The sequence below is a fragment of the Ictidomys tridecemlineatus genome, chromosome 2 (genome assembly GCF_052094955.1).
Source record: "Ictidomys tridecemlineatus isolate mIctTri1 chromosome 2, mIctTri1.hap1, whole genome shotgun sequence".
NCBI classification, from domain to species: domain Eukaryota; kingdom Metazoa; phylum Chordata; class Mammalia; order Rodentia; family Sciuridae; genus Ictidomys; species Ictidomys tridecemlineatus.
The window spans coordinates 143,150,948-143,178,803 of record NC_135478.1 but is presented as its reverse complement, the minus strand read 5'-3'; the positions used below and the strand labels follow the sequence as shown (position 1 = coordinate 143,178,803).

General features: G+C 37.1%; 1 protein-coding gene across 5 annotated transcripts; it reads right to left on the bottom strand.

Moving 5' to 3' along the window:
- Positions 1 to 1,182: 1,182 nt before the first annotated feature.
- Kbtbd2 (kelch repeat and BTB domain containing 2) lies at positions 1,183 to 27,765 on the bottom strand. Of its 5 annotated transcripts, none has more exons than XM_040291825.2 (4): positions 27,744 to 27,765; positions 15,257 to 15,759; positions 7,223 to 7,388; positions 1,183 to 3,895 (listed from the first exon to the last, which is right to left on the bottom strand). In XM_040291825.2, the coding sequence occupies exons 2-4, from the start codon at positions 15,424 to 15,426 to the stop codon at positions 2,360 to 2,362; spliced, it is 1,872 nt and encodes a 623-aa protein (XP_040147759.1). In that variant the 5' UTR covers positions 15,427 to 15,759; positions 27,744 to 27,765; the 3' UTR covers positions 1,183 to 2,359. The 5 variants fall into 5 exon arrangements, with proteins under 5 accessions (XP_040147759.1, XP_005319235.1, XP_077896004.1 ...); XM_005319178.4 differs by lacking the exon at positions 27,744 to 27,765 and adding an exon at positions 27,330 to 27,462; XM_078039878.1 differs by lacking the exon at positions 27,744 to 27,765 and adding an exon at positions 26,807 to 26,947.
- Positions 27,766 to 27,856: the final 91 nt, after the last annotated feature.

Below are 27,856 nucleotides of genomic sequence, written 5' to 3'. Positions count from 1 at the left end.
GCACTTTAAGACTGTGAAGGTAATTTTAAAGGCAAATTTTAGAGGGTCTTAAAGCTAAAGGATGGGCTGGGGTATAGTTTAGTGGTTCAGTGTATTTGCCTACCACATGCAAGGCCCTGGGTTCAGTCCCAGGACAAAAAAAGTAAGTGTAATGAAGAATCTGAACTTCACTAGAAGTTAATGTCTGTAAACATGACGAAGATATGCTCTAGGAAGACTGGTAAACTTAAATCAATCCTTAAATATTTAAGGCCTAAACCAATGAATGGTACTCAAATACGGCTGTACCAAAGAATCACCTGTAATGCTTTCAAAGATACTGTTGCTGTGTCCACCCATCAAGAGCTTGTGGTTCATTTGTGGATCTAATTTGGGATTAGATTCAAGCAGCACAACAAACTTTGTGTTTTGTTTTGAATATTTGCTTTGAGATGGAGTCTTGCTATGTTGTCCAGACTGGTCTCAACTCCAGTGATCCTCTATCTCAGCTTCCCTCGTAGCTGAGACTACATGCATGCACCCAGCACCAGCTTACCCCAAGCTTTTAAAACTACAACCATAGGGGCTGGGGTTGTGGCTTAGCAGTAGAGCGCTTGCCTAGCATGTGCTAGGCCCTGTGTCCACCTACAACTAAAAAAATATTTTTTAAAAAAGAAAGAAACTACAACCATAGATGATTCTAGTATGTCATCAAAGTTGAAAAATTGTGGTAGTATCAAATCCTGATTTTTCCTGTATCATACATATCTGTAATAAAACAAATTAGGCACAGTAAGATTAACAATAACAGAAAAATTATAATAAACCATAAGTTATACAAACACAGTATCTCTCTCTGTACACAAACATGACAAGTGATGGCTCTTAAGTGATGATTCATGTCCCATGCAGGACAGAACAGATGGCAAGATTTCATCGTGCTACTGAGAACATCCTACAATTTAAAACTTATGAACTGTTCTTTCCCACTTATTTTCAGATCTAAGTTAACTAAAACAGCAGAAAGTGAAACTATAGGTAATGGGAGACTATTATGTGTGTGTGTGTGTGTGTGTGTGTGTGTGTGTGTGTGTGTGTGTCCATCTCAAAATTCTGATGAAATTACCTACAACTAGCTAAGCTGACCCAATAAAACCCAAACTAAAAGCAGTTATACCGTTCCCACCACAAAACAAAAACAAATTGAATATATACAATTTATTTAATAAATTAATGTCATTCAAAATACAGTGCCAGAACATTATGCAGTTGAACATGCTAGTAATGTTTGTCATGAAGCACCTGTGCTCATGTTAGATTGGCGGCGCCCCACTACTGCTAGTGGTTCCTGGGATTAATGCCAGAGCAGCGCTAATTATCTGCTCTTCTGCACAGCTTGTGCAGAAAATTCCTGAACAGTTCACCTTCCTAATCCTAACCCCCCAACACACACACATCAGGTTAAAAAAAACACACCCTGACAGCTAACAGATACCTATACACAATCACTCTACAGTAATGCTTGTTATTAAATTAAGATGTAATGACCTGGTTAACCCACTCTAAAACTTTAAGATGGAGAACTACATCAGCAGCAGGTAGTTATATGCATGAGCCAATGTTAATGTAATACAGAAGTGGAGACATTTACTGATTAAAGCTCCACACAGACCCGCACAATGAGGGGCTAGCAATTCATATTGCAAGCCCAGCAACTTAAGTCCACACCTGGCAAATGACCAGCTGAATGGACAACCTGTATTCTAGATAGACAAGTATAAGTTAGTGGAAAGAGAATACATGCACCTAATAGTATAGTTAGACTGATCCTGCAGTCATAGCTTTCCCTGTGTAATACCATGAAGTTATGGAAGATCTTCTTCAATTATAGTACAGGATTTAGACAACGTTTCTATACCAACATGGACATTAGTGTTAAGTGCAGCTGAATTAATTACACTGGAAAAACTGTATTCCAGGACTTCAAAACAGAAGCACAGGAATAAAATCCATATATTGAATTAACCTCAGCACAATTTGTGATATACCACACTAGGAACAGGAAACTACTTTTGTAAGTGAACTTCTTGAACTGTACATACACAGGGCTAACAATGTTAGATAATCAGACTCTTATGCTCTCATGATACACATAAAAGTTTCTCATTATTGAATAACCTATTTCAATTATGGAAGCATATCTTTCTGTAAGACTCACTGATATATATTATACTGATGCAAATATTAAGTAGGGCATAAAAATAAAATTTATCAAAGATAGATATTTATGTACTCATATTTAGTCCTTTCATATCCTCCCATTTAGCAAAGGAAATGACAAAGCGCATAAAATCAGGCGTGCACTCCCTGAACTCCACAACTATACAGGTGGTAATGTGACCATTTCTCCATCCAGTTCAAACTCTTCTGTCCCATCTGGTGAAAAAAGATAAGTTGGTGGTTTCCATGGAGATTCTTCAAGGCAGGATGGATAAAGTTTCCCCACAGTGCATCGAAAATCTCTCCCTAAGTCCCATAGTACACGTTCAGATATGTGCTGCCGCAGAGACCACCGATCAAGTTCCAGATCATATTGGTAGGTGACATACTTAGCTCGCTCATTTAAGTGGGTTTCTCGCATAAACACACAAAGAGAATTTGAGATCACAACAGCTCTAACACAAGGGTCAGAGTATCTCTTAGCAGGGATGTTGGCTGCCATTTTCCACTCGTTTTTATTCACATCATAGATTTCCACAGTTACTGAAGACCCATCTACAGTGCCAGAGGGGAGTCTTATGCCAGAATTGGTAGCAATATGTAACCCTCCAATATAGAAAATTTTATCACCGAAAGCTGCAGCTGAAGCAAAGGATCTGCTAGTCTGTCTCATGGCCATTTCTACCCATGAATCAGACCTTGGAAAGTAACAGTACATGAGGTTCAGTGTCATCACATAAATGCAGTCATGAACCACAACTGCTGCACTCCATTGCCAAGCACAAGGCAAAGGGCTTACCATTGTCCACTCATCCTTCTCAGTGTCATATCTTTCTACAGTCCTCCGATTAAGTTCTCCACCTACACTATCTCCTCCAATTGCATAGATGTAGCCTTCACAGCAAACCAAAGATGGCTTTATGCGGACAAAAAGCATTGGGGTCTTTGGAAACCAGGTATTTTGCTGTGCATCAAACCAATAAAAACAATTCACAGTTCTGAAGGCAGTCTGGAGTTTACTTGTTTTACTGTGATTTGTTTTTGTGTTTTTTAGAGGAACTTGACCCCCTGCTATGTAGATGTCATTATCAGGGGTTACAACTGTCCCAACCTTATGCAAATCAGCTGGTGGACTGCATAGCTTGTAAACTTTTTCTGCCTGGGGGCTGTAACAGACAGAAGAGTAAAGACTACATGGATTTTCTGAAGATGCTTCAATAAAAATCATCATCTCCTCTTTAGTCATCCCCAGTCTTGGTTTGAAAAACTTGGGCATGGACTTATAAAGACCTTGAACCACCACAGACTTATCATTGGGTGGCAGACCTTGAAACCAAGCCCTCTGTGTTACTTCTGAAAGTGCATCAATTCTGATTTGGCTAAGAACTGAAGACAAATACTGGGATCGTGATTCTGTGTTGTACTCTAGCCATAGCATAGCAGCTTCTCGAACTGTTTCTTCCTTTTCTACATTTAAATTGTCACTACTGAGAATGTCTATCAGTAGATCATGTGACAGCTGCATAAATGCTTCCTGGTGATACACAGCAGTAAACTTATGCTCCACCATTCTTTTAGCACTTTGTTTTAATTCTTCACAACTGAAGAGATCAGCAAAACTCAACAATCGCACACAATTCTCTGCATTAATTTTTTTAATTAAATATTCTCGGCAACGTTGTAACACATCTTCTACCTAAAGTAAAACAAACAGAAAAAAGGCTGGTAAAAGCAAGATAGACAGTTTTACTGTTTTGGTGCTAGAGACTGAACTCCAGGCCTCATGCATTCTAAGCAATGCTCTACCACTGAACCACACACTCAGCCCCAACTTTTATTTTTATCTAAGATATAGACATGTGTTTGGACTAAGGGTAGGACTAAGGAAATAAGGTCTTCCAGTAATAATAGAAAATTGCAGTTTTGCATTTTCTTTCTCTCATTTAAAGCCACACACCTGTCCAAGAAAGAGAATACACGCCATGCATAGTGGTACACAACTGTAATCCCAGCCATTCAGAAGGTTTAGGCATGAGAATCACAAGTTCAAGGCCAGCCTAAACTAGTGAGACTCTGTCTCAAATTAGAATAAAAATTTTAAAAAAGGGCTGGACAACAAATACCACTATGTATCATTATAAGGCATCAATAAAGAAAGAAAAAAAAGTCCGAGGTGGGTTAGGGATGTAGCTCAGTGGTAGAGTGCTTGTCTATCATGTGTAAAGCCCTCCGAGTTCAATTCCCAGTACCACAAAACCCATCATACAGTACTGAATAGGTATTTAAAAAAATAAAAGAGCCTGGGGGCTTGGGTTGTGGCTCACTGGTAGAACGCTCACCTAGCACATGTGAGTCGCTGGGTCCTATCCTAAGCACCACATAAAATAATAAATAAATAGGACTGGGATATAAAGCCTATATCTCAGGCTTACCAGACAACCCAACCCAAGAGAGAGAGTACTGCTGCATCTGGGTAAGCAATATGACTTTCATTAATATGGCAGAAAAGAATTACAAGGGACAGTGTTGATATTAACATTAAATGTTCTAGAATGTGAATTTATTTACAGTAAGTATTCTAGAATCTGAATTTCTTTAAATGCACCAATTTCTTAGCAATTATTTTAGTTCCTGGCTTTAAGAAAAACTTGCAAACTACAGAAAATCAGTGCTTTCAGTAAAGCACTCATGGGTGGTTTAGTCCCCAGTTCCAAAACCCAAACTTCAAACGTTTTACAATTGAAATGAGGCAGTCATATGAAGCCAGAAAATCATGTACAATAAATAAGAATTAATTTACCATTCTTATCCAGAGAGGTAAGACAGAAAACAACATTTATGTAAGTTATAAATAACCTACTATTTTTGTATGGTGCTAGAGATCAAACCCAGGTTCTTGGCATATCCTGGACAAGTACTCTACCACTGAACTACACTCCCAGCCCTATGTTACCTACATTTAAATGACACACTTTGCTATTCTAAGCTTCTGTTTCTTTCTTCCTAAGAAGGAAAAGTAGATCTCCATTGGTCAGAAGTGCTACTTACAGCAAGTTTGGTAGTACACATCTATACTCCCAGCTACTTATCAGAAGGCTGAGGCAGAAGTATGGAAAGTTCAAGGCCAGTCCAGACTTACCAGGACCCTATCTCAAAATAATAAAAGAGGCTAGGGATATAGCTCAGTAGTAGAGTTTACTACAAAAAAAAAAAAAAAAAAAAGAGTGCTTCTACAACACTTTTTCAGCATTCTAGTGATTAACCAGAAACACTTCCTAGTGAGAAATAAAGTTGCTTGAATTCAGAACTTGGATTGGCCAGTCAGTACATATGTACTATTAGGAAAGTTGTTTCACCTCTCTCTCTAGGCCTCACTTTTCTCTCATATAAAATGGTGAAATAGTTCTCGTCTACTTCAAACGATTATTGTTAAGGATTAGATGAAAATCTACATGAAGCATCAGTAAATGTCTGGTATCTAAAATACTACTTTGAGCCAGGTGTGATGGCACACTCCTGTAATCCCAGATTACAGGCTGAGGCAGGACGATCTCAAGTTCAAAGCCAGCCTCAGCAATGGCGAAGGCTAAGAAACTCAGTGAGATCTTATCTCTATATAAAATACAACATAGGAGTGGGGATATGGCTCAGTGACAGAATGCCCCTGAGTTCAATCTCGGGTACCAAAAAAATTACTTTGCATGATTAGTAATGAAAATCAAGTAGTAGTCATAAAAAGCCCTATATCTCAGGCTTACCAGACAACCCAACCCAAGAGAGAGAGTACTGTTGCATCTGGGTAAGCAATATGACTTTCATTAATATGGCAGAAAAGAATTATAAGGAACAGTGTTGATATTAACATTAAATGTTCTAGAATGTGAATTTATTTACAGTAAGTATTCTAGAATCTGAATTTCTTTAAATGCATCAATTTCTTAGCAATTATTTTAGTTCCTGGCTTTAAGAAAAACTTGCAAACTATAGAAAATCAATGCTTACAGTAAGCAGTTTTCCCTTCCAAGTTTGGATTCAGGAAGTGAATACCTTTGAGTCTAAAGCACAAAATAAAACTACTACAGCCTCAACTTCCACAAACTGTAGACACAAAATACTGCACAATTTTACAGTACAAGACTGAAAAGAAAAGAAGCTACATAGGGAATGAATTGAGTTCTAGTTCCCAGAGTTATACTCAGGTATTAACATCTGACTAGTGTCATTCGTAATTATTTAGCACACGTTTATCATATACCTATGAGGTACCATGAACTTTTTGCTCCCCAAATTTAACCAATGGAGAAAGTTTCTGAAGTAGTGTTATTCCAAAACATGAAAAGAAATGAGGAAAATACTTATATTTCTCTTAAAATTAAAAAAGGGAGGGTTGAGGTTGTAGCTCAGTGGTTCAGTGCTTGCCTCGCATGCATGAGGCACTGGGTTCGATTCTCAGCACCACATAAAATAAATAAATAAATAAAACAAAGATATTGCATCCACCTACAATAAAAAAAAAATTTTTTAAAGGGAACGTAAGAGAAAAATACAGTTTATCACACTAGATCAACCATCACTTTTTGTTTTACTTTACTTCTTAATAACTTAATATAGTCCTATAACCATTATAAATATTTAAATTCAATAATTTCCATGAAAACATAAACTCTGTGAAAATACCAGACATTAATATGTTTAAGCTTTAAATACAGAAAATTATAGCATTTAAATTTAAAAACATTAAGATTAATTTGAAATCTAAATTCGCAGGCATATTAGGCAGAATATGAAATCAGGATGAAATTATCATCTACCTTTTTAATTAAGTTCCTATTATAAAACTAGGTTAACCAGTGAAACAAAACCTATTCTTTATCTCTTTTCACATTTTATAAATAGAGAAAAAAAAAGTTCCCTTTTAAAATCTGCAATAAGATAATTACATACATGAAACATCAGCAAAACAATGTTTCCTGAAAAAATAAACCAACTGAAGTACATAATCGAGAGGGAAAAAACTGCTTACCTGAAGGAAACAAGCTGTTTCATAAAGCTGTTCTACAGTGCTGTCACTTATTGCCAAGTTACCCGTGTATGCATAAGTTATTATTATCTGTAAGGTGGCAGCATCCACATTTCTCAGGTGTACATGTGTCTGCTTGCTTTCACTTAGTCCACTCATGAACATAGCCCTATAGTAGAACATAGGAAAACAAAGCTGAAGAATTCAGTGTAAAACAAATGCAGAACTAAAAAGAAATGATTAGACAACATGAGATATTTATTTAGAATATTTACTTAAGAAGATTATTGAAGGAAAAAACAGAGAAGCATGTATGATCCAGTCCCAGAGATATACCAGATTATTTCACTATGCCATTGTGGGTAAACACATATAAATTAACCTATTCCTGGGGCTAGGGTTGTGGCTCAGTGGTAGAGCGCTTGCCTAGCACATGAGGAACTGGGTTCATTCTTCAGCACCACATAAAAATAACTAAACAAAATAAAGGAACTGCCTCCATACAACTAAAAAAAGATTAATCTACTTATAGTTGTATAGTGGAATAATATTCAGCAATAAAAAAAAAATACTGGGGCTGGGGTTGTGGCGCAGCGGTAGAATTGCTCGCCTAGCACATGTAAGGTGCTGGGTTCGATTGTCAGCACTACATAAAAATAAATAAATAACAATGAAGGTATTGTGTCCAACTACGACCAAAAAAAAAATTAAATTAAAAAAAAAGACAAATATTATAACATATATGAACCTCAAAAACATTGCTGCTCAGTGAAGAAGCCAGATATAAGATCACATATTGTATAAATCCATTTGTATTAGTCCAGAAAAGGAAAATAAACAGAGAGATTAGCAGTTACCTAGAGCAGAGATTAAGATGGGGAGTGACCCCAGTACTGGCTGCAGGATACACCTGACAAAAATCCAAAATCGCACAGGTCTTTTATATATAATGGCATAGTTCTTGTATATCCTTTTGTTTTGGATAATTGAAAATGAAATATTATTCAGCAATAAAAAAGAAATGTTCATAAATACTATACATAAATGAACTTCAAAAACATTGTGCTCGGGCTGGGGATGTGGCTCAAGTGGTAGCGCGCTTGCCTGGCATGCGCGCGGCCCTATGTACGATCCTCAGCACCACATACAAACAAAGATGTTGTGTCCGCCGAAAACTAAAAAATAAATATTAAAAAATTCTCTCTCTTTAAAAAACATTAAAAAAAAAAAACATTATGCTCAGTGAAGAAATGAACATAAGACCACGCTGCAAGTATCCATTTATATGAAATGGTTCAAAAAAGGAAAATAAACAGAGATTAGTAGTTACCTAGGGCTGAGAATAAGAATGAGGAGTTAATACCAAATGTTTTCTCTGATATAAGGAGGCTGACTCATTGTGGGGTAGGGAGGGGGAGCATGGGAGGATTAGATGAATTCTAAATAGGGAAGAGGGGTGGGAGGGAAAGAGAGGGGATTAGCAAGGGTAGTGGAATGTGATGGACATCATTATCCAAAGTACATGTATGAAGATTTGAATTGGGTGTCAACATAATTTATACATAAACAGATATGAAAAATTGTGGTATATATGTGTAATAAGAATTGCAATGCAAAAAAGTACATGTATAAAGGCACGAATTGGCATGAACATACTCTATATACAAAGATATGAAAAATTGTACTCTACATTTGTAATAAGAACTATAATGCATTCCACTGTTGTGTATTTAAAAAAAAAAAAAAAGAATGGGGAGTTGAACCCAGGGACACTCTAATCACTGAACTGCATCCCCAATCCATTTTATTCTTTGAGATAGGGTATATGCATGGAAGAGAAAAGCCCCTAAATGTAGTGATTAAGAAAGAAGAATGATTAAAAAAGAAAGAATGGCAGGTGGGGCTGGGGTTGTGGCTCAGTTGTAGAGGGTGTGCAAAGCCCTGGATTTGATCCTCAGCACCACATATAAATAAATAAATGAATGAATAAATAAATAAATAAATAAAATAAAGATATTATGTCCAAGTACAACCAAAAAAAATATAATTTTAAAAATTACATATAAGATGGTGTGAGGGGGAAGGAAAAAAGAGAGAGAAATAATGTGTTACAGTAGATGGGGTAGAGAGAGGTGATGGGAGGGGAGGGGGGAGGGGAGGGGAGGGGAGGATAGGAAGGGTAGCAGAATACAACAGACACTAGTATGGCAGTATGTATAAATGTGGCTGTATAACCAATGTGATCCTGCAATCTGTACACATGGAAAAACAAGAATTCATACCCCATTTGAATCAAATGTATGATATGTCAAGATCATTGTAATGTTAAAAAAAAAAAAAAAGAATGGCAGGCTGGGCTGGGGCTGTAGCTCAGTGGTAGAGTCTCACAAGGCACTGGGCTCAATCCTCAGCATAAAAACTTATAAATAAAATAAAGGTACTGTGTCCATCTACGATTAAAAATATTGGGGCGGGGGGGAGAATAGCAGATCAGGGTTGGCTCAGTGGTAGAACAGGTGCCTAGCAAGCGTGAAGCATGGGTTCAATCCCTGGTACCACATAAAAATGAACAAATAAAATAAAGGTATTGTGTCCACATACAACTAAAAAAAAAAAAAAAGAATGAGACATCAGGCGGGGCACAGTGGTACATGCCTGTAACCCCAGGAACCCTGAAGGCTGAAGCAGGAGAATCCCAAGTTCAAGACTAGCCTCAGCAGTTTAGTGAGGCCCTAAGCAACTAAGCAAGATGCTGTTTTGGTACCAGTCAGTAAAATCAGAGGCACTCAACCACTAAGCCACATCCCCAACCCTTTTGTGTTTTATTTAGAGACAGGGTCTCACTCAGTTGCTTGGTGCCTTCCTTTTGTTGAGACTGGCTTTGAACTCTGGATCCTCCTGCCTCAGCCTCCCAAACCATCTGGATTAAAGATGTGTGCCACTGGGCCTGGCTTAAAAATTTTTTAAGGCTGGGAATGTGGCTCAGTGATTAAGCTCCTCTTGGTTCAATCATCATTACTCCCCCACCCCCCACCCCAAAAAGAATGGGATCCATCATAACAATCACTAGCTTTGGCCTCTCAAGGATAAGATGAGGAGTCAGACATGATGGTACATCCACGTAATCCCAGCTACTTGGGAGACTGAGGCAGGATAATCACAAATTCAAAACCAGCCTCAAAACCTTAGCACCTGGTCTCAAAAAATGAAGAGGGGCTGGGGATGTGGCTCAAGTGGTAGCGCGCTCACCTAGCATATGTGAGGCACTGGGTTCGATTCTCAGCACCACATAAAAATAAAGACATTGTGTCCACCTTAAAAAGAACATTAAAAAAAAATGAAGAGTTGGGGGACACCTTCAAAATTGATAAAATATGGTAGAATCCAAATGTTAAAGGGGCATAGTTGAATACATAAGGTTCATGGAGATACTGAAAAATAAACTGGAATGATGAGTTAGACATCATGGAAAGCCTTTTAAAGTAAGATAAGAGGTAAGTGGTAGAGTACGTGCTTATTAGCATGTACAAGGCCCTGGTTCAATCCTCAGCACCAAAAATGAAAAAAAAAAAGGAGGAGTCTGAGCTTTTTCTTGTACATAATGGAAAAGACTGAAGGATTTTAAGTCAAGATTTAGTATGATGGGCTGGGGTTGTAGCTCAGTGGAAGAGCACATGTCTAGCATGTGTGAGGGACTAGGTTAATTCCTCAGCACTACATAAAATAAAGGTCCACTGACAACTAAAAACTATTAAAAAAAAAAGTCAACATGATAAAATGTACTGTAAAGACTAGCAGTATGAAAACCTGTTTTAGGCTACAGCAATTAGAATTAAAACACCTGAGATGAAGGTGCCAGAAATGGATACAAAAAATATTACAAAGGGCCTACAAGTCCTGATTATTTTCTGAACAAAGGCAATGGGATAGAGCACAAAACAGACAAGGAGGAGTCAAAATTACCTATTCATTTTCAATTAAGAACCTGAAAAACTATTGTTAGCCATTTAAAGAAAAATCGTAAATCCAAGAAGAAAAGTTAATCCCAGGGGAAAAGTAAGTTAAATTTTGGATATATGTGATTTAAGGGCAGATGGGTCAAATGGAAATAATAATCAGATAAATATTAAATATCAGTGGAACAATGAAGGTGACACATTCATGCAGTAGACACTAAAGACAGGTAAGTTATGTGAGAAAGACTAAAAAACTATAAAAGAAAAACCCACTCAAGAATTTCAATGATGGGGTTGTGGGTTAGTGGTAGGCACTTGCTAGCATGTGTGAGGCACTGGGTTCAATTCTCAGCATCACGTATAAATAAATAATTTTTTTTAATTAAAAAAAAAAAAAGAATCCCAATGAAAGAGGGCTGGGATGTAGTTCAGTGATAGAGCAACTGCCTAGCCTACACAAGGCACTGGGTTCACAGGTCAGTGGTAAAGCACCCCAGAGTTCAATCTCCAGTACCACCAAAAATAAAATCATGAGAGAAATAATCACCAGAACAGCATAATACTACTCAAAACAACTGCAGACGGTGTCAAAAACTGTGAAGTTGGGCTGGGGCTGTAGCTCGGTGGTAGCGCACCCGCCTCGCACATGTTAGGCCCTGGGTTCAATCCTCAGGACCATATAAAAATAAATAAAAATACTGTGTCCAAGTACAACTAAAAAAAAAAAAAAAATTAAAATTGTGAAGTCAAGGGAAATAAATGCCGTAAAAGCAATTAGTCACAGATGACTTCTAATATAGCTCAGAATAAGCAATAAGAATGGTAGCTTGATTCCAGACAAGCAAGGAGTGGAAAGGGGGTACAAACAATGTCAATTAGGGTGGTCAATGACTTCCCACTAAAGGACACCGAATGGCCACAAATAAATTTGACTGAAAAATAAAGAGCCAGGAAATGTTCTTGAAAAACGTTCAAAACACTTATTGCTACCAGCTTCACCTTTCTGGCATGGAAAAATGGGAGATAATCACAAGCAACCTGAAAAAGAACTGTAAAGGTTCTGAATAAAAATGAAAGATGGGGCTGGGGTTGTGGCTCAGCAGAATACTCGCCTAGCACATGTGAGAGGCGCTGGGTTCGATCCTCAGCACCACATAAAAATATATAAGTAAAATAAAGGTATAAAAAAAATTGAAAGATTTAGGGCAGGGGTTGTGGCTCAGGGGGAGAGGGCTCGCCTTGCACATGTAAAGCACTGGGTTCAATCCTCAGCACCATATAAACATAAATAAATAAATAAAATAAAGGTATTGTATCCATCTAGCAACTAAAAAAAATTCAAAATAAAATGAAATATTTAGAGATCAAGCGGTTGTTTTTACCTTTATTCTAGAGGGCAGTAACTTTGAAAAGGGACTAAGGGCAAGAGAATGGCTGACTATACAGAGGCTCGGAGATTAGTTATGCCTAAATTATGCTTTATTGACAACAAACTAATGAACTTCTGTAAAGTAACTGAGTTTCCTAAAGACCAACAATAGTAGAAACCTAGCCAATCTGAAACTTTCAAACTGACATTTTTAAGCAAAAGCAAATCATAATTTACATAATACAGTAACAGATTAAGTACCATACAAGTTCTGGTTAATTCTATTTAATTCTCTCATTTGGGGTCTAAAACGTTCAGTAAATGTTACCAGGAAATAGAAACTACTATTCAGAAGTATCTACAGGTTTTTGATGGGGTGGTACAGGTAACACAAACTACAAAGGAAGAACATATCTAGTTTAACAGGCAGAATTTCTAAATTTGTAGTAGCACTGTATGTAACAATCTGGAAACCTGAAAGTGGAATCCTGTTGAAGAACACTTGGAAAAAGATCAAAGTATACAATAATTTACCCATTTCAGATAAAAGATCATATATGGCAAGAATATATTAATATATGGGTGTTTTCTTCTTACTGCTATTCAATTGACCCACAGATAAGATCTTTGTGATAAGTAGCTTTCATACAAACATATACTGGACTATTAACTCATTTCATAAATATAAAATATATGACTTGCTTTTGGGAGGTCATATTCCTTCAGATGATCAAGGAAACTTAAAAAAAAAAACTGCTAGTGATAAGAAATAATGAAAGTCTTGGAAGGACTCGTCTTTAAGATTGTAATATTAATGGAAAATTCAAGTTTCCTGGTCTTTAAGAACACTAATTTCAACTATATTGGTTAAAGATAAATAACCTCATGGCTAGAGAATTTTAAAAATGTTATCTCTACAGTCCCAAACTTTATAATAAAGGAGGAAAAATGGAAGACAACTAAGTAAACCCATGTGTTACTTTCTGGTCAAAATAAAAAAAAGACAGAAAATATTAATAGAATTTCTATACAGGTTTGAAAGTTAGATCAGATGACAAAGGATCCTAAATTACAAATCTCAATCTGAAAATCCATAACTAAGGCAAAAAGCTCTTTCCATAAATGGGTAATCAATTTATAATTAATGGCCATTAAAAAGGAAAACTTATGAGCCAAGGTATTGACTGAACTTGGAACCTTGATCTGTAACCTAAGTTGTTTTTTTTTTTTAAAGAGAGAGGTGTGAGATAGGGAGAGAGAGAATTTTAATATTTATTTTTTAGTTTTCGGCAGACACAACATCTTTGTTTTATGTGGTGCTGAGGATCGAACCCGGGCCGCATGCATGCCAGGTGAGCACGCTACCGTTTGAGCCACATCCCCAGCCCTGTAACCTAAGTTAATAAATCTGGGGGGGAGGGGGAAAACTCTCCCCTCCAGCATTGTAACCATTTGCAATGTTCTTTAATACACAGATTCTAATAAACAGATGCAATTTCATATCTCAAACCCACCAAATGAGTAGTTCTGGCTTTGTAATCCAATGATCTCCAATTGTAAAAGCACCCAACAGAATTCTAATGATTAAACAGGTTTTTGAATCAATATTTGCAAACAGACTAATCTTTCTGACAGAGAAAAAAAATCAGTGCCTGAAATTTCATAAAAAATTCAGATTCAACCAAAATAAAAATATATAGGCACAGCTAGGCAACTAGCATTTTGGCCTTAGCTTCTGCAATTATGGGATGTGGTACATTGAGGAATGTGAAGTTTCTCTATCTTCATATAAATTAGCCTTGAAAGGTCAGTTTAATCTGTCCTGTTTATAGCTGCCACTAAAGAGCAACAGAAATCAATTCATTGCTGATCTTCACGTACCCTGTTAACATTTGTAGCAGGAATACAGTGATATACATTTAATTCATCTTTATTCACCCTGTCCTTTCCAAATATTAAGTAAAAGTCCACTTAAGGGTACAGAACACAAAAAGCAATTTCTATGTCCAGCTTCTATTCTTTTTCATGCAACTTAAAGATGCAAAAGCTCATAAAAAATGTGAAGTTAAGCTTTAAAAAAGGTATCCCAAGAATAACAGTAACCAAGTCTAAGAAAAAGATACATTTTTGTGAAGGAAATAATAAGTTATCATCTTCTAAAAATTATTAGTCTGTTACAACTTAAATTTATAAATAAGGATCACTGTTTTCTCAATGTAGTATTTGAATATCTCCAGAGTAAAATTATCTGATTTTCATTTCTCTGAAAGAAAAAAATATTCTCAATCTTCATGTCTCCCTAACATTAAAACTTTACCTTAGGTAATTTTAACAAATCTCTTGTATTTATGCCTTTGTAAAATCTTTTTTTGTATGTTACACATGTTAGGAAATAAATTGACAATATTACATCATCTAAACTGAAAATTTAAGCAAAACATTGAGACCTAATTTTTTTTTCCAAAGGGGGGGGAGAGAGAATTTTTTAATATTTATTTTTTAGTTTTCGGCAGACACATCTTTTGTTTGTATGTGTTACTGAGGATTGAACCCGGGCCGCACGCATGCCTGGCGAGCGCGCTACCGCTTGAGCCACATCCCCAGCTCGAGACCTAATTTTAAAAAAAAAATTTAACATATAAAAGAATTCCTCCTAAAACAAGCTAACAATCTTATTTATAATTACAAACTTATCAAGGTTAAAGTACTTACCTGAAATAAGAGCTACATGTTGCAAGAACCATCTTATGACAAGGGAATTCAGTGCCCTCAACAATTAACACTATGTCAGTAAACAACTGCTGTTCATAAAACAGTTTCAACTGTTCCAACAAGGATACAGCATATTCAGTATTGATCTGCGTCTCGTCTTGAGTGGACATGACTATATTCCATTAATATCTCCCGGAACAGATTAGAAAAGTCAGTCTTGATAGAAGGTCAAGTGAATACTTCAGAAATAAAAGAGAAAGTCGGCTTGCTGTTATCTGCAGCATTCAGAACCAAGACTGACACAGTCACTAATGAATAGTATCTTGTTATAGGCTTAAAATCACTGCTAGGTCATCCTGTGTTAATTAGATTCTTCAGAGTTTTTCAACATGGTCTTCAGACATCCTGCTCAAATTTGCAATTGTGCAGCTCATGAGTAAAAGAGAAAAATACAGGAGGTAGATTTTGTGGCAACATCCTATGTTCAATGATCCTCCAGAGAACTAAAAAGAAAAAAGATCAGTTAAGTTATCTAGGCCAGTACACTTCTAGACTACAATGTTTAAAATGGCAGCTTATAAATTATATTTGAAGCTAAACTTTAGACATTAAAATAAAAATGACACATGAGAAAAATGAACATTTTAAAAGTCTACATTAAAAAAAAGAAAATTAGCACTTAACAGTTTTTCCACATCAACCACAAGAATGAGAAGTACAACCACAAGAATGAGAAGTTATATTCTATGTATGTATATGTCAAAATACATTCTACTGTCATGTATAACTAAAATAAAACACTTAAGAGTTTTAACTTTCTGTCTTCTATGCAAAGTATAAACATCCCAGGAAAATAGAAACACGTAAGCATACTTTTTTTTTTAAAGTTCTTCAAGGAATAAGTTGCCAAAACCAGATCTACTTATTTGCTTAGCAAAAACACATAACCATAATTAAAGGGGAGTAAGAACCCTCACTCTTGTAATGACTGTCATCTTTAAATATATTTTAAATGTTAAGACTTCATATTTAATTAAAATGATTTAAACTACACAATAAATAGATTTAAACTGTTTATTTCCAATGTGTAGGATATGTTGGGGGGCGAATATTCTTCAAGGTGCTTGGGATTGGACCTAATCCTGCACACATGCTAAGAAAGCAGGCACTACCACTGAACAGCACCTTCAGCCCTAAGCTATGTATTCTAAAATCTGCAGGTCAATAGTGTGAGAGAAGAAATGTATTTCTTTGCAGAATGGATCTTTCCTAGGAATCTTATGTTTAAGCATACAATTTTATTGAAAAAAAAACCTAAATGGAGGGAAATATGTGTTCATAAAACAGTAAATGCCATATTACTCAAATATGAATATTTTCCAAATTAGTAAGTTAGTTTAAGTACAAATACAATCTAAATACAGGGAAATTACCTGTAAGAATGCACAAAAGATGTCAAAATATTGGGGGGAGGCAATTTCTTAAGACTCATTAAATATTAAGATGTATTATCGATGTAATATAAATCCAAGTACACACAAGTCATTAGACAACCATGGATAAACACGGCACTTCAAATTAGGAAGACTGGCTTATTTCAACATATAAAAGCTAGAAGAACCGTCTAACTACTTGAAGGAAAAAAAAAAAAAAACCTAGGTTTTAGTCATACTGCATACAATTCATCACAAAAATTCCAGATGAATGAAAGTTTCACTTTGAAATCTTATTTGGAATTTAGCATTTACAACACTCAGCAAAGGATTAACAGAAAAAAATGAGAGAAAATCCAGACAAAATGCTACTAACATATAAGCTACAAAACTACCTCCTCGAGACTGTAGTTGTGGCTCAGTGGTAGAGTACTTACCTAGCATATATGAGGCACTAGGTTGGATCCTCAGCACCACATAAAATAAACAAACAAAATAAAAATACTGTGGCCATCTATAACTAAAAAACAAACAAACAAAAAAACCTACCACCTCTTCTTCTTTTATTAAACAACCTTTAGATCTCTTAATCAGAAAATAATGATTTTGATATAAAAATATGACCATCACTAAAACCACTAATATTTTTCTCTCAAAATATCATCCATTATGTCAAAAAGATCATATCGTATCTTCCTGCCAAGCTATACTATTACACAAATTGTTAACTTGATATATAGACTGTCAAATTCCAACAAATATGGAAATAACTAAAACAGGTGCAAAAGCAGAGACTTTGGTTCATTTAAGGTAGCATCTTTATTTTTCCAGAACTGATTTATACTATAAATCTGAGTTCTATTACTCCAACTTCTAAAGTTAACAATACCTAAAATCACTGGCTATTGCCACATTAATAATGCAGCAAGATCTGGTGCTATAAGAGTGTAGAAAAACAATCATTCTCATACACACAAGTAAGCAGATACCCACCCACAATCCCTTATTCAAAACTCTTGGGACAGTTATATTCTGTAATTAAGAATTTTTCAGATTTTACGGCAGTAATGTGGTACATGTATCCTATTTAAAAAATCCTCTCAAGGACTCTAGGGCAGTGCTCCGTAAGTAGACACATTATCTTTGCTGGGGGAAACACTGTAAAAAATAAAAATTATACATAGCTTCATGTATAATTTTCTTCATGTTTCTTCTTCAGGTCAGGTTTACTAGCAAAATTTTTCTTTTAATTTTTTTCAATCTCAAAATTGCAAGTAAAGTATTGCAAAAAACAACATTTGGCATTGTAAATGCTTAATACCTTCTACATCAATGGTATCATAAATATTTTTCTCATAAAAATATATGCATTTAGAGCAATACATGGAAGACACCCATACAGAGGCATTTATGACATTTGTTATGTAAGGAAAATAAAGGAATAGAGACAGAGCAGGTGGTTTTTTAAACAAGTGTTTGTTTGCATACAACAATATGAAGGATATGTCAAGGCCATGAAGTAATTTTAAAAACCCCAAGAGCGATATGCCTTCTTGAATCCCATCCCCTTATTAAAAAATTAATAACTATGGGGATATATATATATATATATATATATATATATATATATATATATATATACACACACACACACACACACATGTATATGCATCTATTTGGGCTGGGCATATAGCTCAGTAGAGCACTTGCCTGACTTGTAAAGTCTGGGGTTCCATCCTAGCCCTGCAACAAAAGGCCTGAGGGGGGGTGAGGGGGGGATATATGCCTTAATAAACTCAAAGTCCTAACCCCAGCTATAGGACCCCAAATTGTCTTCATCCATGTTCAAACAAAGTGACAGCAACTGATGACCAGGGCCAAGTTGCACTTAAGGATATGCTGCTACATCTCAGAATTTCTTAGAGACTAGTATAGATAAGTCTGGTCACTCATTAGCCACACAATGATATGACCTAATTTTTCTATATTGATTTTTGAAGGTCTCATTTTTATTTTTCATCCAGATTTTGCTAGATTTATAATCCAGGAGAGAAATCTTAAATAAAAATTACATTAAAATAAGCAGAAGTCATTCAGACATCACATTAAACAGGAATTCAAACAGATGTATATCTAGTACAATTTAAAACAAAATTAGTATCTTATCTCTCTGGGAACACAGACTGCAAAAATGTATCAATTAAACATACAAATAGTTCCAAAGTTTAGGATAATCAACCAACACCTTTCAAATTCCCCATAACACATCTAACAAGATTCTTTCACTTCTTTTAAGAAAGAAAAGAAAGTAAGTCTGTACTATAATACTTAACTATGAAGTGAAATATTACATATTTCACAAAAATTTCTTTAACTGTATTTTTTCATACCATTCCATATTACTCAAAAATTAACTTCAAAAAGTCACATTTTCCTGTTTTCTTAGAAGCTGGCATCCTCAGGTTGAATAATTCTCAGGTACCAAGTTAACTGTTTAATTTTATTATAAATTAATAGCTGCTTAAATTTAATTCAAGAATGTTTATTGAGAATTTATTAAGTGCCAATCATTGCACTTGAAGTACCTAGGTTGAGAGGTGCCAATCATTAAAGGTTCTAAAACATCAAGTGCATTTATTCTCACTGCAGGCTACAGGGAAAACCATAGTTGGCAATTAAAAACATGGTGTTTTAAAAAACAGTAGTCACTAGAGGCAGGTAAATAAGTGAAGCAAGCTGCATATTAAAAACATTTTTCTTGAAATGGAACTGTTCTGGTCTTTCATTTCCAAACTTTATTTATTTATTTATTTATTCATTTTTTTTTTTTCAAGAGTGGGATATTGTAGACTGAGACCAGGTTCTTGTGCATGCTAAATTGAGCACAGGCTCTACCATTCAGTTACACTTCCAGCCCTAAAACTGTTTGTTTCCAAGATTGGGTATTACTCTATCACCAAGTTTGGTCTTGAACTCCAAACTTTTTGTTCCCCTGTGATAGTGGGGGGTTGAACCAAGAGGTACTCTACCACTAAGCTAAATTCCCCACTCTTTTTATTTTAAAACAGGATCTTGCTTAGGTATCATGACTGGTGATCCTCCTGCCTCAGCCTCCTGGGTTGCTGGGAACACGTGTACACATCCTCACACAGTTTTGAACTCCAAACTATGATAGAAACAAGAATACGAGAAATTTTATTCTTTACCTTAAAAACTATAATACAAGTAAAATGAACAAAGGCTTGGTGCTTGGTTCCACTTCTAACAGTGGTTCATACTGGGAAAGAAAGAACAACTTACTGAAGATCTACTTAAATATTGCGGGTTTTATTAACATATATAATGATTACCTAATTTAAAAAAGAAAACTTTCCAAAGATATCATATTTTCTTTCACCATAAAGACAAGATACTTTAGGGTTTGGGGACTGTTAAAATCTCCCTGCATCCAATGAGTTTGTTGGATGAACCCAACTATGATACATAACCATAATGCTCTTAAAAAAACAAAAAAAACAAAACAAAACTCCCATCCCAAGGCAGCCAAACCCAATATGTAAATAAATGGATATGAGTATTTCAATAAAACTTTATTTACAAAAACAGGCCACATGTACCAATCTCTGCTTTAGACTGCTTGATGAAATATTGACTCAGTGACTAAAATATATACTTGGAAGTTTTTGCTGGAATGTTTTCTCTTCAGACCACAAAAATGAGAAAAATTACAAATTTTAAATTTTTGGAAGTTGAACTACATATAATTCTTATTTAACCTAACCTGTATAGATTCTTTTCTTCTCAATTGAATATTCTAATATCTCTCACCTAATCACACAACTACCTTCCCAAACTCTGCTCGTTTGATGGACTTCGGAAACAGATTTTGCTATGAATACCTTTTATTAAGGTTCAAAAATGAAGAAGACATCCCTCTCTCCAGAAAATTTGTTGTTGTTGGGGGGGTAACAACAAAGGCTAATACAGATTTGAAAACACTTAGCTGGGTTCACACCAGCATTCTCTATGACTTAGGAGGCTGAGGCAGAAGGATTTCTTGAGCCCAGGAGCTGGAGGCCAATATAGACAATATAACAAGACCCTTTTCTAAAAACCAAACCTAAAAACAAACATTACTACCACTGCCACTACTGATGATGATGATGATGATGATATTAAAAAAAACCTTGAAACTACTATTTTGTCAACCACATCTATATACATTTGAAAAACAAGATATATACAAGACAATTCTTGTATAAAGGTATTTAGTGAACACATAGATTCATTAGATGAACCAAAGGCCAAAGAAAATAGGAAATCACTGTTATATGCCACAATTCCTGGTACCAAGTACTTGAAGATTAACAGGAAAGTCCTGTAACTAAAGTTGATCATTATAACATATTCTACAATGAAAAATACCAACTGTCGTTAAAAATTAAATGGGAGCCATGCAAATAGCATATACTCAAAGAAAAGTACTATGTATTTTGACACGAAAACTGCTGATTTATTTATTTTTTTTAGCTGTAGTTGGACATAATACCTTTATTTAATTTATTTTTATGTGGTGCTGAGGATTGAACTCTGCCTCTCACATGCTAGGTAAACAGTATACCACTGAACCACAACCCCAGCCCAAAACTATGGATGTTTTTAACTTCTTCCTCCCCCCCCCCCCAAGTCCTGAGGTCAGTTCAATGGTTTTAACTGATTTGCTTGACAGAAGAGAATAAGAGTAAGGTTGGAATGCTACACACAAAATGAGATCCCTTTCTCTATCCACTAATTATTAAAAGTACAAAGTCCTGCTTATTTTTTACACCTAAGGACTTCCTGTACAAGTAAAAAGATAAATTGAAATAACTGAAGGAAAAGAAAACATTTTTCCTTCTAATATATTTAGAAACTCAAGTCTAAAAGGTTCTGAGTAAAAGTACCACAAAAACATTTCAAAGCAAACAACCTGCAACTAAATGAGCATCAAAATTAAATAAATCAGTAATGTACAGACAAACAATTCCACTTACAAATCTAAAACACCTCCTACAGAAAATTATTTCAATGTTTTTCTCCCTTAAATATCAAAATGATTAGAGGTAAAATCTTTCTAGAGCTAACCTGATTTTTCAATTTTACCATAAAAACAAACGCAGAAAGAAACTAACTTATTTCAGAAGTATAAGTTCACTGTCTGAATTGCTCACTTCACTTTCCTATAGTATTAAAGGGCTGGGGTTGGGGTTCAGTGGTGGAGTGCCTATCTAGCACACACAAGGCCTTGGGTTAGATTCCCAACACCACACAAAAAAAATATTTAGGTCTTCAGGATGCAAAATATGCTTGAGTATCTGCAAAGGAAATTTACACAAATACTATTCTAATACTCATAAAGAGATAATAACAATGAATTTGTCCTATAGGTTTTAAATATTGATACTAAAGACTAAAGAACCAACGAAGATTAATGTATGAAATGTTGAAATTTTTCCAAACGCTTTCTAAGGTTTCAGAGGTTGAAGGCAATATTTTCATGGGGAAGGGGGTTGAGGAAGAAGATGACTAATTTCACTTTGAAACCTAGTTATCATTTTACAGGTGTATCAGTAGAACCCTTCTAATGAGGAGTTACAGAAACACAAACAGAAGCAAAGCAAACTTTCCCAATGTTAATCAGGCAAGATTATAGGCTCAAGAAAAAAAAAGTAAGGGATTAAGTACTATGAATATGAAAATGAGACAAATAACTGAGCAATGAATGAAAAGTGAAGGGGCTGAGGATGTGGCTCAAGCGGTAGAGCGCTTGCCTGGCATGAGTGCACTTGCCTGGCATGAGTACCGCCCGGGTTTGATCCTCAGCACCACATACAAACAAAGATGTTGTGTCCACCGAAAACTAAAAAATAAATATTAAAATTCTCTCTCTCTCTTTAAAAAAAAAAATGGAGGAAGGATAAATAATAGAAAGATGCCAGGCATGGTAGTACACACTTTGTAATCTCAATGATTTGAAAGGATGAGATAGGAGGAATGCCAAATTTAAGGCCAACCATGGGAATTTAGCAAGACTCTGTCTTAAAATAAAAAATAAAAAGTGTTGGGGATGTAGTGCAGTGTAAACTGCTCCTGGGTTCAATTCCCAGTACCAGGAATTTCTTAAATAATAAGACTGGGCACAGTGGTACACACCTATTTTCCCACTTGGGAAGCTGAGGCAAGAGGATCACAAATTCGAAGTCAGCCTGCACAATTTTTTAAAGGATTCAAATGTAGCTCCATGGTAGAATGTTTGCCTAGCATGCATAAGGCCCTGAGTTCAATCTCCAGTACTGCAAAATTAATTAATTAATTAATTAATTAAACAAGGGCTGGAAGCATAGCTCAGGGGTAAACAATTGCCAAGAAGCACAAGGCTAATTTTGAGCCCAGCAATGCAAAAAAATATTTTTAAATAATAATTATAATCACTGCAGCTATTCAGGAGGCTAAGGCAGTAATATCTCAAGTTCAAGGCCAATCTGGGCAACAAAGCAAAAATTCTTTAAAAAAAATAACAACAATAATTAAATTTTTAAAAATGGGACTGGAGTCATGGCTCAGTGGTAGAGCACTTGCCTGACATGTGTGAGGCCCTGTGTTCAAGGCAGATCTCTCCTCCACAAAGGGTAGTGAGATACATACTTCATTTCATCCACAGGAAACACTTTCAATGTGCTGCATCTTTCAATGCTACAAATATCAGTACAGAAGACTGAAAACTTCTCTTAGAAAAGATTCAGAGTATTCTAGGAATCAAGTATTGCCAAAAAAAAAAAAAAAAAAAAAGTCATGAGCATGGAACTACTTGGTTCTGCACTGAACTGTTTGCTCATCTGTAAAATGAAAATAAAAACAGAACTCTCTTCAATGATTTATTCAAGGATTAAATGAGTTTAAAGGCCTGAAACACATACTACTATGTAAAATTTTGCAATTACCATTAGTCCACTCACTGGTTAAGCTTTTGTAGTACTTTCCAAGTTCCTGATCTCCATACCTTTACCAGGACTAAAAATTCCAATTATGAGATCTCAGCACTTGAAATAATTCTTTTCATCCTGGCTAAATGGTATTTTGGTTTTTAGCAGTGCTGGGGATTAAACCCAAGTTTTCACACAGACTGGGCAAACCCTCTATTAATGACCTATTACCCCCAGTCCTAAATAGTATTTGAGATAAGAAAAATTTCATTCAAAGTTTTTAGAGGATATTTTAATGGTACAAATCATCAAAAAAAAAAAACCAAATTCATCAAAGACTAGTATTGTGAAAACTGATGTCAGTGCACAAAAACTAAATTCAGAGTCATGATGGCACAATCATAAAAACTAATCTTTTTTCATTTCAATGTGATAAGCTTCTCCTTTGGTAGGACAAAACACTGATGCTAGAAAGTTTGCTTTAAAATTATGAAAAGTATTTGTTCTTTTGATTATCAAATGCTACATAAACAATTTTCTGAGTTTTAATAAGAAGCAACAACAACAACAACAAAAAAACACCTTGCCCTTTGAAGAATTTCTCAAGTTTAATAAATTTCAACATTATTCTTTCTCTAGCCAAATTCACAACTTATAACTAGTCTCCCCTGTGTTCCTTCTTTATAATACTGAAAAGACCAAATGGTTCCTTCAGGTTATTATGTTCAGCACCCTAAACAAATTCAGGCTAGTGTAAGAATCTGTACTGTATTATGACTAGTAAGTTATCTTGCTTTTAAAAAACTAAAGAATAAAAAAGGCACACCACCTGTGATAAAGTAATTATATGAATGTAGTATGTCCTTTTATTTTGGACACATTCCCCCCCACACACAGCCTTGTATAGTGTCTTATTAAGAAAGCTGAGGAAAGGCATGCTAATGCAAAACTGACCTCGACTTTTTCATGGAACTTCATTTTCCACCAAATCAATGATTTATTAAATCAGTCGATTTCCTAGATATTCAAACACTCACGTATGAAGTCATGAAGAGCCTAGCCAACAATGATTATGACTAGTTTCTTTCTTTAAGTAAAAGTGAAGGTAAACTTTTTCTTAGAAGCTTATCACAGAAATTACAAGTCACTACTTGTCAGAGGCATGAGAATGGGGTAGAGAAATAAAGACTCTCTTATCAAATAATTATATTTTCTCCAAGTCTCTTATAATAATTCCTTTCTCCTACAAAGAATCGAAGCACTTCAAATCCACACCAAGAGAACCAGCAACACTCTTCATACACTTAAAATAACTACTGGAACCAAACTGGGCATTCTGAGTTATTTAAATATCATTTGGTCTATTCAAACGCTACAAAACTGGAAAAGACTGAGGTGTAAGGAAAGAATGAAATCTTCATTTGTATGTCCTTTTTTCCAGTACCAACTGTGATAGGAATGTGGACAAAGAAAATAATTATTTTTTCTCTTAAACATGCATAATCTTTAGAAAAAAACAAGGTATTCTTTGGCTTTATAAAGACTGCACTCAAGTTTCTAGGAATTTACTATGCACCATAAATACAATGTTCAATGTTTAGATATGATGAAATAGTTCATTATTTCCACTAACCAAAGAGAAAAAAAAATCCATAGAGTGTGTACTTAACTACTAGAATATGTCTCTTCCATCTTCTTTCAGGTCCTGTGAATAACATTAGATTTTGTGATTTTGCTTCTTATGGGAGCAAAAAGGGGTAGGAGTTACAGAAGTTACAAACTCTTCTACAACACTACGTACTGAGAAAAAGAGCACTACGTAGAGAATAGCACTCTGTGTGGACTAGAAAGTGCTCAAGAGAAACGCCATAGTCCTGAAGAAAATTGACAGACCTCTTAAAGATTTTAGGACCCTATCTAAAAGGTATTAAAAAAGCACTAGGCCAACAAAAGATCAAAGCAGTAAACTTAACATCAGTTACCAGCCAAATTAAAATAATAGAAAATTTCACACCATGGAGATTGGAAAACTGGCTGAATTGACTTCTGAATGCATTTTAGGTGGGGGGGGGGAATCCTTCTGAAAAAAAATTGCCAGAAAAATAGGTCTCTACTAACTCAACTCATTCACAACTGGGAAGAGATGCGCAGTCCTTACTACTCAAATTCAGGCAAAAATTCCTAATTCAGGGTAGGGTAAACAGGTAACTAACTGCTTCGCAGTAAGAATTAATTTTCGTCAGAGCGCACTGCGATAGGGTTGTTTCTGAATGCCTGATTGCTCAGTGAGCCAGACATACAGATTCATGTATAAACAACACGTGACCAGTCCTGGTCCCCTACGTTTTGATGAGACTAACTGATGTAGACGTTGGCCAAAGCATACATTTTTAAAGTTAACTTTTCCATTCTGAATCCTTTGTTTTAATTTGAACAGGCATTCGTGGAAACTGACCATTCTAGAAATCCTGTAGACAGTGGAACGGATATTCCTCTCCCTTTAAGGTAACTACAAAGAGATCTTAAAGATTGCTCAGCCAGAAGGGAAAAAGCCGTTAACTCCAAACAACTGCGGGACGGCGAACTAAGATACGCTGCTACTCCACTACTTTCCAATTCATAAGGAGGAGGTGGTCGAGTTCATATAAGTTAACGATTTCACAGTCTAAAGTAAACACGTACACAATTTCCCGTCTCAAAGAGCAGCTTCTGCTTTCTCCTTAAAATCATTAGTAGACCATAATAGGATCCCCGTTAATCTAGACCGCTCTTGGTTTACTTAAGACGCATCAGAAACATAACAAAAATAAAAACATAAGGAAGGGGCTGCTCTCCTTCAGCACACGCAGTTGCGAACACACCGCGGGTCGTCGAGTGAAGGCGCGCTGTTCGGGCAAGGGCGGGCGACGCCTGGGAGACCCGCGGCCACCGAGAACCCAGGCCCGGGCCGGAAACGCCCCCGCGGGAGCGCCCGGGCCGCCCCTCCCCCCGCGGCGGAAGCGACGCGGGTTTGAAAGAGGCCGCAGCCGCCGCCGCCCCCCGCCCACCGGGCCACAAAGGGCCGAGCCCCCTCTTGCCACAGGCTTCCTCCCCAACTCTTCACACAGGTCGCCACAGGCTCCCCTTCCCGCCCAGCGCCCGCGATGCCTGCTCACCCGAGTCCCTCAGTCCCTCGATCCGGCCGGCGGGCCCGAACACACAAGGCCGCGCGGGCGCGGTGGCGGGGGCGTGGCCCTTTCGCAGCCGCACCGGCCGGGGTCTCGCCTCCGCCTCCCGCCGAGGAAGGCTGGCGCCGCCGCCTCTTCCTTCCGGTTTCTTCTCGCGCCCACCCTCGGCCCGCCAGTCCAGTGCGGAAAGCAACGTCTTCTGAGGGAGCGCCGCACGCTCCTCAGGGCCCAGCCGCCGCCAGACTCCTCCCTCGGGAGCCGCGCCGCCTCGTCAGCCCCGGGCCGCAAGACGCCCAACTCACCGCCCGCGCCCCGCCCCCGCCGCGCGCTCTCGCCCCTTCCGCGGCCCGGAAGCGCGCGGGCAGCGGACCGTTGGCCCGCCCGCAAGCGCGCCCACCCTTCCCCCGGACTCCCTTCCCTCCCCTCGCGCGCCTGTCGACACAAGCGGCAGTTTTTCAGTTTCCCGGGTTCTCGAGACAGGCCCCCCGTCCCCCGCCCTCAGCTGACTTACCCCGCCCTTTTCCTTTGCTGGATCCCACCGGAAAGCCAAAACAATTGAGGCCGCGCAGGCGCGAAGAAAGAAACAGAAAGAGCAGGAAGGGCGGGGGCGGCGCGAGGTGACGGCAAGCGTAAATGAAGGGGGTTCCCGGGGAAGATCAGGGGAGCCCGCCGAGGGCGCCTGCGCGGAGGAAGGGTCTCGGATCAGCCCGGCCCTGCGGCGCGAGCTCTATCTGGCAGTGGCGGGTTAGAGGGCTGGCGAAAGGAGGGGCCTGAGAAATTCAGCACTAAGAAATCCAGGCCCCAAAACACCCTATTTTATGACACCGGCAGTCGTTTTCCTCTTAGATTTTTTTCCCCTGGAAATGGCAGATATTTGCAGGCTGGGTCAAGGAGTGGGAGCTTGTAAGACTAAACAATGCCAGACCTGGGAAGTGGGAACCTAGGGTCACGAGACGTTGGGCTTTGTCTCCTCCGTCCTTGCTCTCCAAAACACGCCTTCCACTTTCTAAAGCATGTTGAGTTTTCTGAGGCCAAGGA